The sequence below is a fragment of the Ranitomeya variabilis genome, chromosome 6 (genome assembly GCF_051348905.1).
Source record: "Ranitomeya variabilis isolate aRanVar5 chromosome 6, aRanVar5.hap1, whole genome shotgun sequence".
Taxonomy (NCBI): Eukaryota; Metazoa; Chordata; class Amphibia; order Anura; family Dendrobatidae; genus Ranitomeya; species Ranitomeya variabilis.
In genome coordinates, this window is record NC_135237.1 from 274729027 (window position 1) to 274744495 (window position 15469).

Below are 15469 nucleotides of genomic sequence, written 5' to 3' on the forward strand. Positions count from 1 at the left end.
GGTGAATGTATTTAGATTCATTAATTATGTAACCCTTATCATGTAATCACATATCAATATAAACATATACCCCCAGACACTAAACAGAGTGATTAGCAATAACAAACAGATATCAATATATCCCTATTCAGCCTATACGGTCCATATATTCATTCAATCCTTCAGGAACTAATGTGGGCAATTTGAAAATCCCAAATCTTTTCCTATTCCCCAGTCTTTGAAATCTATTAGTATGACTAGCCGGTATTTATTATATTGTAATACGTTCTAGATTGACATGTTTTTTTTCATGCATATGAAAAAATGCCTCAAACAAACTATAGTTCATAATCCCATATTTTATATTACACCAGTGTATGTAAGAACTGTAAATGGATACATTCAGGCAGAAAGCGATTTGTATCAGTTGCTATGGGGGAAAGTTTTTTTTGGTAAAAAGTTTTTTAAATTGTAACAGTTCGTATGTCATTTATGTATTGCAGTGTCAATGTAAATTTCAATATGTGGGATGGACCACTTTGCCAATACATCTCAGGATAAATAAACACAGGTCTAATATAAAAAATGAGATTATGAACCATAATTTGTAGAGGCATTTTTTTCATGTGCATGAGAAAAACCTCACCAATCTAGCACTTATTATAATAGAACAAATATTAGAGATACCAATGATTGGTGAATAGGGAAAGTTTATGGATTTTCAAATTGTCCACATTAGTTCGTGAAGGATTGAATGGTCCATACAGGCTGAATAGGGATACGTTGATATCTGGTTGTTACTGCTGATCGCTGTGTTTAGTATCTGGGGTTATATGTTTATATTGATATGTGATTACATGGTAAGGATTAAATAATTAATTAATTAAATCCCAACTCCTGGCCTATGTGCTTAAAAGAATACAATTCCCTGTAGTCCACTCTAGAAACGTGTTGTCTTATTAATAAAACCAGAATTTTATACTATATCCGATGAGACAGCGCCTTCAGATCGTAATTTTTCCCTTCCTGTCTTTGAATTTTTGTTATCCCTGTTGGGATTTGCCGACGAGTGCTGAAGTCTGCCTTTACCAGAGTTGTGCCTGCTGCAGTCTGCCTTTACCAGAGTTGTGCCTGCTGCAGTCTGCCTTTACCAGAGTGATGCCTGCTGCGGTCTGCCTTTACCAGGGTTGTGCCTGCTGCAGTCTTCCTTTACCAGTGATGTGCCTGCTGCAGTCTGCCTTTACCAGAGTTGTGCCTGCTGCAGTCTGCCTTTACCAGGGTTGTGCCTGCTGCAGTCTTCCTTTACCAGTGATGTGCCTGCTGCAGTCTGCCTTTACCAGAGTTGTGCCTGCTGCGGTCTGCCTTTACCAGAGTTGTGCCTGCTGCAGTCTGCCTTTACCAGAGTTGTGCCTGCTGCAGTCTTCCTTTACCAGAGTTGTGCCTGCTGCGGTCTGCCTTTACCAGAGTTGTGCCTGCTGCGGTCTGCCTTTACCAGAGTTGTGCCTGCTGCGGTCTGCCTTTACCAGAGTTGTGCCTGCTGCGGTCTGCCTTTACCAGAGTTGTGCCTGCTGCGGTCTGCCTTTACCAGAGTTGTGCCTGCTGCGGTCTGCCTTTACCAGAGTTGTGCCTGCTGCGGTCTGCCTATACTAGAGTTGTGCCTGCTGTGGTCTGCCTTTACCAGAGTTGTGTCTGCTGCGGTCTGCCTTTACCAGAGTTGTGCCTGCTGCAGTCTGCCTTTACCAGAGTTGTGCCTGCTGCAGTCTTCCTTTACCAGAGTTGTGCCTGCTGCAGTCTGCCTTTACCAGAGTTGTGCCTGCTGCGGTCTGCCTTTACCAGAGTTGTGCCTGCTGCGGTCTGCCTTTACCAGAGTTGTGCCTGCTGCGGTCTGCCTTTACCAGAGTTGTGCCTGCTGCGGTCTGCCTATACTAGAGTTGTGCCTGCTGTGGTCTGCCTTTACCAGAGTTGTGTCTGCTGCAGTGTGCCTTTACCAGAGTTGTGCCTGCTGCAGTCTGCCTTTACCAGAGTTGTGCCTGCTGCAGTGTTCCTTTACCAGAGTTGTGCCTGCTGCAATGTTCCTTTACCAGAGTTGTGCCTGCTGCAGTCTGCCTTTACCAGAGTTGTGCCTGCTGCGGTCTGCCTTTACCAGAGTTGTGCCTGCTGCGGTCTGCCTTTACCAGAGATGTGCCTGCTGCAGTCTGCCTTTACCAGAGATGTGCCTGCAGCAGTCTGCCTTTACCAGAGATGTGCCTGCTGCAATGTTCCTTTAGCAGAGTTGTGCCTGCTGCGGTCTGCCTTTACCAGAGTTGTGCCTGCTGCGGTCTGCCTTTACCAGAGTTGTGCCTGCTGCGGTCTGCCTTTACCAGAGTTGTGCCTGCTGCGGTCTGCCTTTACCAGAGTTGTGCCTGCTGCGGTCTGCCTATACTAGAGTTGTGCCTGCTGTGGTCTGCCTTTACCAGAGTTGTGTCTGCTGCAGTGTGCCTTTACCAGAGTTGTGCCTGCTGCAGTCTGCCTTTACCAGAGTTGTGCCTGCTGCAGTGTTCCTTTACCAGAGTTGTGCCTGCTGCAATGTTCCTTTACCAGAGTTGTGCCTGCTGCAGTCTGCCTTTACCAGAGTTGTGCCTGCTGCGGTCTGCCTTTACCAGAGTTGTGCCTGCTGCGGTCTGCCTTTACCAGAGATGTGCCTGCTGCAGTCTGCCTTTACCAGAGATGTGCCTGCAGCAGTCTGCCTTTACCAGAGATGTGCCTGCTGCAATGTTCCTTTAGCAGAGTTGTGCCTGCTGCGGTCTGCCTTTACCAGAGTTGTGCCTGCTGCGGTCTGCCTTTACCAGAGTTGTGCCTGCTGCGGTCTGCCTTTACCAGAGTTGTGCCTGCTGCGGTCTGCCTTTACCAGAGATGTGCCTGCTGCAGTCTGCCTTTACCAGAGATGTGCCTGCAGCAGTCTGCCTTTACCAGAGATGTGCCTGCTGCAATGTTCCTTTAGCAGAGTTGTGCCTGCTGCGGTCTGCCTTTACCAGAGTTGTGCCTGCTGCGGTCTGCCTTTACCAGAGTTGTGCCTGCTGCGGTCTGCCTATACTAGAGTTGTGCCTGCTGTGGTCTGCCTTTACCAGAGTTGTGTCTGCTGCAGTCTGCCTTTACCAGAGTTGTGCCTGCTGCAGTCTGCCTTTACCAGAGATGTGCCTGCTGCAATGTTCCTTTAGCAGAGTTGTGCCTGCTGCGGTCTGCCTTTACCAGAGTTGTGCCTGCTGCGGTCTGCCTATACTAGAGTTGTGCCTGCTGTGGTCTGCCTTTACCAGAGTTGTGTCTGCTGCAGTCTGCCTTTACCAGAGTTGTGCCTGCTGCAGTCTGCCTTTACCAGAGATGTGCCTGCTGCAATGTTCCTTTAGCAGAGTTGTGCCTGCTGCGGTCTGCCTTTACCAGAGTTGTGCCTGCTGCGGTCTGCCTATACTAGAGTTGTGCCTGCTGTGGTCTGCCTTTACCAGAGTTGTGTCTGCTGCAGTGTGCCTTTACCAGAGTTGTGCCTGCTGCAGTCTGCCTTTACCAGAGTTGTGCCTGCTGCAGTCTGCCTTTACCAGAGTTGTGCCTGCTGCAATGTTCCTTTAGCAGAGTTGTGCCTGCTGCAGTCTGCTTTTACCAGAGTTGTGCCTGCTGCAGTGTTCCTTTACCAGAGTTGTGTCTGCTGCAGTCTGCCTTTACCAGAGTTGTGCCTGCTGCAGTGTTCCTTTACCAGAGTTGTGTCTGCTGCAGTCTGCCTTTACCAGAGTTGTGCCTGCTGCAGTCTGCCTTTACCAGAGTTGTGCCTGCTGCAATGTTCCTTTAGCAGAGTTGTGCCTGCTGCAGTCTGCTTTTACCAGAGTTGTGCCTGCTGCAGTGTTCCTTTACCAGAGTTGTGTCTGCTGCAGTCTGCCTTTACCAGAGTTGTGCCTGCTGCAGTGTTCCTTTACCAGAGTTGTGTCTGCTGCAGTCTGCCTTTACCAGAGTTGTGACTGCTGCAGTCTGCCTTTACCAGAGTTGTGCCTGCTGCAGTCTGCCTTTACCAGAGTTGTGCCTGTGATTGCGCAACTCGTTCAGGTGAGCCTGTCCATCATTTGGCTCCATTATGTCAGTCTGAGCGGGCCAACACAAGGAAGCACCTCTGTTTTTTGTTTTTTTCATGTTTATCTCTCACATCCTGATTATTTTGGTGCAAAGATGAATCTACTTCCAAAATAAAGCTTGCTACCATAACACTGTCACTCCTGTCCACAGATTGCATTTGGCCAAACACCTTTATGCTTAGATTTGAAAGCTTTTTGAAAGGTGCATGGTAAAAAATATTTAAATATCACAACAGGATCGATTTTTTGAAGTTTATTTTATTTTTAGCATATTAGTTTAGAAATAATGTAAGTTCATGACATTAGAACAGTGTTTCTCACCATCAGTCCTTAGATATCTCAAACAGATCATGTCTTAAGGATATTCTTTCCTAACAAGAACTTTTTTATGCAATACCAAGGAAATTGAGAAAATGTATTTGAGGTCTTTGAGAACAAGGACTGAGGAACGCTCTTAGACAATGATGGATGAAAAATTTAATTGAAAAATGAAAATAGAAAGCTACAACAAAAAGGGTATAAAACAGTGGGCAGCCCTAAAACTCAAGCATTTATCAGTTATAGAAAATATTTTTCTGCCAAATACTAATTTACTTGATAGAATAGAAGATGAAATCCATTCTTGCAACTCATATAGCAATACCTTAAAAACCAACCATCCACACAATTGCTAATCTACGCTTACAAATGTCACAGGACTGCATGTAAATTAACTTAGTTATACAGAATACATGTATGCAGTAAAACTGAATAAAATAATTTCTCCCCCATATCCTTGCACACGAATGTTGATTTGCATTATATTAGACGCCAAACTAATGTGGCGGATGATGCAGAGCTTATTGTTGCTCAGCATTGTATTTTTGGAGATAGCGCAAAAATTTACTACTGCTTAAATTAGTGTTGGATCAGATCCTTGCCCCGGGCAGCTTTTCAGAAGGATTGATTGAGTAATCAGATTATTGGAAATATTGAATTTCATACCAAAACGCAATTAGGAACAGACATATGTTTGATGTCCATCAAAGAGGAAATAATTTATCAGCCATTGAAGGTCAACAATACTGATCTTGTTGTTTTCTAAAATGCATAGAATGATCTGCTTTATCTTACTATGTTTTAAACTCTTTTGTGAAGGAGCTAAAATATATAGATTTTTTTTCTCCAATGCAGCTTCTAATTGCGTAAAAGGATTCTATAACATTCTTGAAATTATCTAAAATTAAGTTCTATAGTCCACATCCATAAGTGGTGGTCATTGTCACAAGGGTAGATAGGACTGAGTGGGCGGTTTCACCGTCCCATATAATCTGTAGTCTTATGGGATATGGAGGGAAGAGAAAAATCGAGAAAACGTAATAATATTCTTTATCTAAGTCATTTTTTCTCTTATGTTATGAATGAGGATGATCTGTATCTAAAACCATTTTCTTTAATTGTACACTTGTAGGACACAATCACTGAGGAAATGGTAGAACTTTTACAGCCATATCTGGATATGGAAGACTATAATTTAGACTCTGCTAAAAAAGTATGTGGAAATGTGGCAGGACTATGTTCGTGGACGCAAGCCATGGCATACTTCTTTGGAATTAATAAAGAGGTTCTTCCCCTGAAGGTATGGTTTACATTTCTCGAATCTTACAAGCGAGACTTTTCAAGGTTATTTGAAGGTCATCCATCAAATGTATTTTATTTTAAAAGTACATGGTTTATTATAAGGCAGTTGTTAGGTTTGGACTGGCCATCAAGATTGCCCAATGACTTTAGCGATCATCAGGTTCTTGGAAAGTTTGATGCTGAGCAAAATAACTTTATTTTCTGTTCATGTTCTAAAAATATTCCTCAAACATCCGTAGGTTTTATAATACTGCAAACTCAGAATACAAATGGATTGCATTACAAACAATATACTTTCATTTATGCTGTGAAATAATCCCTAGCAAATAGATTCCCTGGTGGGTCCTTCATACCTCAGACGCTGATTGTATTACAAAGTAGCAGAGACAATAACAAAGAGGTTAGAGCAAAAAAAAAATTATATATATATAATCCTCAAGAAACTTTAAAGTACTGTATGTCTTCACTGGTGCTATAAATATCATGTTGTCTAGCTAATTAGTATTCTGCGTTTTATTACTGTTACTTTTTTCTTGGCTGATTTGCAGCATTGTGTTATGTGTCATTTCATTATATATTTATGCCGCTCCATCTCCCCCCTGCCAGCTTTTAGGCATATTCTCCTGATTAGCTGGAGTTATGCTGTGCACACTAAGAATAATTGGCCCTTGATGGAGTTTATACTCGAAACTACTGTATAAAGAATTTCCAGCAAAGTTCAGAATAGCTCCGTTTTTTAGGCTGCGACTAGATGACAACTTTGGTGGCAACGCCGATAACTTTGTGTCACTGCTCTGTGACTCTGTGTCACTGCTACATCGCAGCAAACTGCAGGTCAATGACGTTGCTTTGTCACATCTAATGTTCTTCAACTGCGATAAGGGAGTCAGAAGAAATCCGAAGTCAATTAACCTTTATCTCAACTTGCTTATAGCAGTTGTACAACCTGCGGGGTCACAGTGTGACCCCAAGCGCCTTCATTATGCTGCAGTCCAGCGGCACAGAGCGATCTTTGGTTGCGAGACATGTGTCGCAATCAGTCTCCGTTACACCCCAGACTTAGGATTACATCGACAATTAGTGTTGTAATTTGTGGGTGCCACCTTGGATGTTCTAATCTATTACGGCATAAAGGATCAACCATTGAAAATCAAATCTACATTCTGTATCACAACTTTATTTCCAGGTTTGTTGGATAATAATCCGTTATTATTGTAAAGGTCGTAAAGGTGAAGATTTACACTGTGTAACAAGAGCAGACATTTAAAATTGTATGGCCATAGTGAAAGATCTTTTGATTCATTCTTGTGTTTTTAAGAGGAACCTCCTGCTGTTGCTCATAGTGGTCTAATAACAGCAAGACAGCAGGCTTTTGCTTGGGCAATAAGAAAAGCTGGGCATATCTCGTGACTTCAGAGTGTACCGAATGCGCACTTTGAAATATTCATGGCTTCCTTCAGAGTATGGACATGTGTACATATACATTACTGAATAATGCATGATGAACTGGGACAAGATAATGTATTTAAATCCAAACTTTCGGCAGTCTCCCATAGTCCATAGAGACCAGCAGAATGCAGTGTAACTTAGGATGATCGCTATAAAAGGTAGAGTTAAAACATACAGAAACCATCATCTGTGATGATTTGGTCTGCCTATATATTCCCATTTGTCCCTTGCCTTCCTTGCCCCCAGTTCTTGCTATTCTATACTATTGGCACCAGTGACACCATTGCATTACTATAACGTGTTGCTGGTGTCAAATTATATCACCCACAGATATATAGCACTGGGGAAGAAACCTGTCACTGGGTCATATATTTAATAGTTTTTACTTTTTAACCTTTGTTGCAGCTCTTCTCTATAAAATAGCATATGGATTTTTGACCACGTTGTAATATTGGCTCCATGAACACAATTGAAAACTCAATCTGAAATTTACAAGGTCAATATTGAGTGTAAACCAAATCTAAATATATGCTTTAATTTTTTTTATTTTTACTGTATTGAAGGAATAATTGTAAATTGACACTATATCCTTCACACACATAACATATTTATTGGAGTTGTCCCACTGGAAGCAAAAAAAGCCTAAAGCATAGATATGAAAAGACCATGTAATACAAAGGCAACCATGCTAGTGACTGAGCAGTGCAGGAAATAATGGCATAATGTAGTCTTATCCTGAAGTCAATGGTCTTGTGAATGGTTTCATGTGTCTGCTACAAAGTGTCCTCCTTGCTGACTGCTGCCTCAGCTGTTGTAAAATGTGTTTCTAATTGATTATTGATGTGTATTACACATCATTATTCATTCTGGTAATGTAAAAGGATGCGGAAAGTCACTTCCATCAGGCCTTTGAAACTTCTGCTGACTTCTAACATCAATGAAATGAAAAATGTCTTTCATGTCATCACTGGTAGAAGAAGAAATGCTTTGAGCATGGAACAATTGGCAACATATTACAATGGCATGAAAATAAAGTTTCTACATTCGGTATTAGAAAATTCTGCAATGGTTCTACGAGGCTCCCTGATGGTTGCAAGGGTGAACTTAGCCTATACAACCTCTTTTCTATAGGTGAATTGGAGGCGAGCAGCATGGTTGCATTCTCATTTAACAGTATACATATTACAGTATTATACTGTATATTTCGGGGTAACGTTTTGCTGTCAGTTTCTGATTTAGAGTTCATCTTATGCTCCCAATCTCACAATTCTGCTGCTGACCTTTGAAAATAGTAACTTGGTTTTATTCTGCTGTTTAACATGTAACCTGACAAGTGTGTAATCATCTGATATCCCACATGTATTGCTCCCTGGTAGCAGCAGAATTCTGTTTGGCTCTAGACGAAAACTAACTCAAAATTGGTACATAATAAAGTATAGTACAGAAAATGTTATCTTCTTTATATATAGATTCATTCTGTATAATGTTGTAAATTGAGATTACAAAAGTGTATGGAAACACATTACCATGATTACCATGATTTTTTATGCTTAATAATTAGACCTGGTGTCAAACCTGTTTCAATATTGTGTTCTAGGTATTAACAGCAATTAGCTGGAATCCATAATTCAAGGTATTTTCATAAAACAGAAGCTGAACTTTGATTGCTAAGTCATAAAGCTATTAGGGTTGAACAATTAATATAAATGTTCAATTCTCTAGTTGCCTACTCCTGGCCTAATGGATATTGATCATGTGCACTAAAGAAATACACCAGACACAGTCAGCTGTAACTCTCCTTGATCAATGTGTGGCACAGCTCCAAGAAGGGCTTTTATTAGTGAAAACACAATGTTATATATCTCCTGTAAGGGGGCTCGGTTAGCTCTAAAATGGGAGTGATCGGATGTATTCCATTGGTTAGTGGGTTGGGCATGAGCAAGTCCATGGGCGGATCCATGAGGTCATCAAGGTGGGTTGGTCCGTGAGGTCATCAGAGTGGGCGTCGCTGTGGGTGGATCCATGAGGTCATCAGTGTGGGCGTCGTCTTGGATACCAGACCGCATGGTCTGCTAAAACAGGAAATGGCAGCCATCTTCAGTGTCTTCATTGTTCATCTTGGATACCAGAGCACATGGCTCTGGTATAGGAGATGGCAGCCATCTTAAGTGTCTCACTTTGTCTGAGAAAAACTTATGTAAGGTTAAACAATACATGTTATGGGTTACTTCTCTCAATTACCTTATGTGTTGAGGTTAATTAAGTATTTGATCTTATGGCTCTCCTCAACAGTCCCCCCTAAATACTTTATTAACCTTTTCTTTTATCTTGATCCCACCGTGGTTCCCTAACCCATCGATGTTAAGTGTTATTATGACATCAGAGGCTTCATGACAATATGGATGCTATAGACACCAGAGAATGTGTGACCGATTATGGGTATACTGCGGAGGTATATCGGAGCGTGTTACCAGTGTCCTCGGGACTTCCCAACCTGCTGGATCTATTACTCTCCAATCTCCCATCTCCATGGTTACTTAGAGTAAAATACACATGTGCGACTAACCCTGTTGTACACATCCTAGATCTGACCGTCTTGCCCGGGAGGGGGAATTGGAGTTTTCACCAGTTTGAGACAAGTTTTCCCTTGTGGAAAACCTCCCTTTGTAGCTGGACTTTGACAAGCAGGTCAGATCCTACTCTGTCCCTAACTGTCTAAGAAGTTTACAGTGTGAGAGATGGATCCAGGAGGCGCTCAGCAATCCTGACCGAAGTAGGAGTAGTCAGGAGCACTTGGTAGGGACCCTTAAATCTCGACTCCAGGAATGTCTTTTCTGATGAACTTCTTTACAAGCACGTAGTCACCAGGTTGGAAAGCATGGGTACCGTCACTGGAATCTGGAACTGGAATGGATGATAAAACTCGTACATGTGTTATTGACAGTCCTTTAGTAACAACAATTACATAATTTACAAGAGTATCACTTCCTAAGGCTAGCTGTTGTGGAAAATATTGACCCAATCTTGGAGGCCCCCCAAAAAGAATCTCGTATGGTGTGAGTTTAGTGGGACCCCTTGGAGTGTTTCTGACTGAGTATAAGGCAACGTGCAAAATGTCTGTCCAAGTCTGACCTCCTAACTGGCTTTCAGTATTTTATTTTTGAAGGTGCCATTCAGTGTTTCTACTTTCCCACTGCTGTGTAGGTGATATGGAGTATGTAAACCCAAATCCGCTCCCACCAGTGCCCATAGTTCCTTAGTCAGTGCTGCAGTGAACGCAGGTCCTTGGTCACTCTCAATTACCTCTGGGACCCCATCTCTGCAGACTACTTCAGTCATCAGTCTCTTAACAGTCACTCTGGCAGTCATGTTTGTTACTGGATAGGCTTCGGGCCATCCTGAGAACATGTCAGTCACTACCAGTACATACTCGTACTTCCCTACTTTTGGCATTTGAATGTGATCGATCTGAACTCTCTGAAAGGGATAGAGTGGTTTAGCCAAATGTTTCTGAGTAACTTTCTGAGGCGGTGCTGGATTGCATGCTGCACACACAAGGCAGGACTTGAAATATTTTTGGTTGACAGTAGAGATCCCAGGTGCCATATAAATCTTCCAAATCATGTCATTCATCCGATTCTTGCCTCTGTGGGTGATACCGTGTGCCCATTCTGTCACTGAGGGGTACAGATTACGGGGTAGACCTTTGTGTTCACCCTCCAGACTCCATCTTCATCCTTTTTTAGTTCCTCCTTCTTGCCATGACTTCTTTTCATCATCTGATGTCTTGTCTTGATGTAGATGGATGATCCTCTTAAGAGAGCCTTTAGTCCCTTCTTCAGTGTCTTGTGACACGTACACCGCTGCTTTTTCTTTCCCAAATGGATCCACAGCATAGGTTTTTTCTGTTTTGTCAGCAAAGAAGTTCCCCCTTGCTTCTGGAGAATCCAGTCTCCCGTGAGCTTTGATCTCGATCACTGCAACCTTTGAAGGTAGATTCAGAGTGACTACAAGTTCTTGCATGGTAGCAGCATGTTTTACAGGAGTTCCACTGGACGTTAGGTATCCTCTGGCTGCCCAGATACTGCCGAAGTCATGAGCCACTCCCAAAGCGTATCTTGAATCTGTGTAGATGTTGACCACCTTCTCCGTCGCTTCCTGACAAGCCAGCGTCAAAGCTTTAAGTTCCGCTTCTTGTGCAGACATGTGCGGTGGTAGCGATCCAGCTGAGATGACCTGGTCATGTGTAACCACGGCATATCCCATGTGGAATCTTCCTGTTTCATCTGCAAATCTGGAACCATCAGTGAAGAACGTCAGGTCAGCATGTGGGAGTGGGTCTTCAGACACGTTTTTCTTGGAGGCTGCTTCTTCCTGCATTTGTTCGAGACAGTCATGATCCTCTGAGTGTGTAGAGGCATCTTCTCCGAGAGCATCAGTATCATCCACATCCCCCCTGGAAAGAGGAAGCAGCGTGGACAGTTTGAAGATGCTGCAGCGGACAAGAGTGACATTATCCGGAACCAAGAGCGAACATTGGAGTCTCATATGATGCTGCACCAACAGATGTTTAGGTTCCAACAAAGCAATTATGTCGTGTGGAGCCATTAAGAGAACTGGATGTCCTCAGATGATATCAGAAGTTTTGTCCAGAAGCATATGTGCAGCATGAACAGCTCTGAGGCAAGTCGGGGAAGCTTGAGACACAGAGTCCAGGCGGGCAGAGTAGTAGCCGATTGGTCTTGTTCTTCCCCCATGTTTTTGTGCTAGGACTCCGAAAGCATGTCCTGCTACTTCATTGACAAACAAGTAAAAAGGTAGTTGATAATTTGGGATTCCAAGAGCTGGTGCAGACTGTATGGCCTGTTTAAGAGCTTAGAAAGCTTCCACGGATTTAGTACATAGTGGAAACGCTGACGTCTTGAGGTCATCGTACAATGGCTGCATCAGCTTTGAGGCATCTGGAAACCTTTGGCAACAATAATAATTGATAGGTCAGCCAACTCATCCGAGGCCCTTGTCTTAGGTTCTTGGCAGAACTCAACACCAGAGTCCCATGTCTCGTCATGCTCCTGTAGAAAGGCATCGGCTGTTTTTCTGGATCTAGAACTTGGTTCAACAGAGTAGCAGCGTGCCGGGGTGTAAACTTGACACAGATGGTGGGCTCCTCAGACATGAGCATTGGCACTGTTGGCGGTGGCACCTGAAGCGGGAGTAGAGATGTAGTCCCTTGTGTATGAGGAGCCGGAGGAGGTAACAGTCCTGGAATGAAGGGCTCTATTTGGGCAGCTCCAGTATCATGGTATGGGCTCCAGGTGACGCAGGCAGTCTTAAAAGCTTTAACAGTCCTGTCCTCATTAATGCGAGTTATTGCTGCACGAAGTTGTTGAGCACTAACGTCTGGATGAATAGGGTCATAAGTAGGGGTCACAGTGTGTATGATCATTCTACATGGAAGATTGCCAGCTTTAGTCACCGCTATGTCCCCAACAGCTATCTGACCACGTGACTCAACAATGATTTGACTGTCAGCTTGAATAGTCGCCCCTCCTGCTTCCACTATAGCTCTAGCTACACCTCCATTGTGCTCTAACCGAGAATTGGCAGCATTAACAATAGCGTCTGTCTCCATTGTTGTTATGTCACCCTTTCCCACCACTAACAAGGGTCCCTCAGGAAGTTCTTTTTCAAAAATAGGTTGCCAACATTCCCTCCCCTTTGTGCTTCCTGTGCTATTGGTATCCCCCTCCCACATTGGGCCCCCCCCTTGATACAGTCGCCACCGTCCCATACAGGTGTGCGCTTGGCTGCGAGACAGCCTGTGAGGTACTGGGCATAGGGTTATGTAGGCTGCGTGAGAGTGCTGTTACTGTTGTGGAAGCATTGGGAGGAGAGGCCGCTGCTTGGAGCATCTCATGTGGGTGTGCGGCTAAATTGGCAGTGGAAGTGACAGTAGAAAGGGTAGGTGCTGGGGACGATCCAGGTGGGAGGACTGCTGGATTCACAACAGGAGTGATAGAGGAAAGGGTTGGTGCCCCATTGGAAACAACAGAGATAGGAAACATGGGTAAAGCCTGTTCACTTCCCGAAGGAATATAGTATTGGCCGTTAGTGGTCATTACTGGGTAACAAGGATTTGGTGATGTGGCGTGTAGCCTTAATCTGAGATGTTCACCACCAGGAGCAGCACATTCGCCATCCACAACATGGCTGCCGTCAGAATTAACACCTTTGCCATTCACAAGATGGCCGCCGTCAGCATTAACACCTTTTCCATCCACAAGATGGCCGCCGTCAGAATTATATTTACCACCACCAAGATGGCCGCTATCAGAATTATATTTACCACCACCAAGATGGCCGCCATTAGAATTATATTTACCACCACCAAGATGGCCGCCATTACTTTTAGCACCTGGCTCTGGGCCACCATTTTGGCTGCTATCACATTTAACACATTGGCCATTAACAAAATGGCCACCATTACATTTACCACATGGCTCTGAGCCACCATTTTGGCTGCTATCACATTCAACACATTGGCCATTAACAAAATGGCAACCATTACATTTACCACATGGCTCTGAGCCACCATTTTGGCTGCTATCACATTCAACACATTGGCCATTAACAAAATGGCAACCATTACATTTACCACATGGCTCTGAGCCACCATTTTGGCTGCTATTACATTTAACACATTGGCCATTAACAAAATGGCGACCATTACATTTACCACATGGCTCTGAGCCACCATTTTGGCTGCTATTACATTTAACACATTGGCCATTAACAAAATGGCGACCATTACATTTACCACATGGCTCTGAGCCACCATTTTACGGTGGTGGCCGCTCACAAGATATATTTTTGTAATACACAACTCAAAACTCTATTCTTTCTATTCCTTTTCTCTTCTACCCAATTTCCAATTTTTCCTCTTTTTTTTTTTTTTTTTTATATAGACTTTCAGAGACTCTTTCTCCTGCCCTAGCAATAGACAACAATCCATTATCTTCTAGGGTACCTTTTCTTTCTTTCAAGACAAGCTTCCACTCCAGGGGCTGTAACCATCCCCCCTCTGGCATTCCACACAATTTCCACTAATTTGCATGAGTCTAACTTGCCATCTGAATTTGGCTTAGTGCCCATACGGCAGAACTGCATTACTTTCTCCATCTTTCTATAGATATACAGTATATATATCTATCTATCAAGATAACAAACACCAAACAAACAATAAGACGGGGGAGATGACTCAAACCTGAGATTCTAAAGGGAACTGAGTCTGCAGTACCCAGTTCCTATTGCTTCTTGTCACGTGGTCCCTGTCTGACTTCCGTGCTCCGTACTTTACAAACCAATTATTCCCTACTTTGTCAAAATTGCTCCCTAACTTACCGGTCCCCGTGCAGAGTCAATTACTCGATGTCACGGGGCAAAAAAAGAAAAACTATAAATTTAATTGGCCCAAACTGAGCCAATTGCTCCAAGTTTCAATGAGCCGCTACACAATTTCTTATGCCCGAACTGAGCCAATTGCTCCAAGATTTACCGGGTCCCCCTAGGCCGAGTCAATTACTCCAGGTCCTAGTCCTCATGTACAGAACTGAAAATCTTATCACAGGCGACAACCGTATACCACAGACAAAAATTATTATTATTCTACACTTGCTTGCTTTCCTTCTTTAAAAACAAACCTGCCCTGTTCCAAACACAATGCTTCTCTTTCTGTAAACACTTGCTTTGTCTTTCCTAGAAACCTTCTTTGTTCCAAACACAATGCTTTTCTTTAACTACCAGTACATACCCTGTTTTTCCTGTTTTATCACTTGCCTGTAGCCCTCTGTAAACACTTGCCTTATTTTTTCCTTTCTTTCCTAGTAACCTGCTTTGTTCCAAACACAATGCTTTTCTTCTTTACTACCAATCATCTCCCCTCTTCACAACATGTAACAGGCAGTAGGCAACTAAAACGTGACGGTTCTTGCAATTAAATGACCAGCAGCGGAGATACCCTTTCTGCCGTCTTACAGATACCAAGAAAACCGGACACGGTCAGGCAATCTGCACAGGATACCCCGAAGGACACAGGTAAAGACTACAGATTATAAAAATCAGCAGACTTACCGTGTTCTGTTAAGGAGTTGATCAGTCTCCAGATTCGGGGTACTCAGTGCATCCAGCCGTTCCACTCGCCGGTTTTACAGGGTTCAGGGCTCTTCCTCTGCTGGCCCCCCGTTGGGCGGCCAAATATTAGGGTTGAACAATTAATATAAATGTTCAATTCTCTAGTTGCCTACTCCTGGCCTAATGGATATTGATCA

General features: G+C 43.4%; 1 protein-coding gene across 1 annotated transcript in view; it reads left to right on the top strand.

Annotated features, from left to right (window-relative positions):
• Nucleotides 1–15469, top strand: part of LOC143782325 (dynein axonemal heavy chain 5-like) — a 610263-nt gene that overhangs the window by 430588 nt on the left and 164206 nt on the right. Inside the window, exon 60 of the mRNA XM_077269680.1 lies at nucleotides 5524–5691. Coding sequence (XP_077125795.1) covers nucleotides 5524–5691 — 168 coding nt within the window. The remainder of the gene's footprint in view (nucleotides 1–5523; nucleotides 5692–15469) is intronic.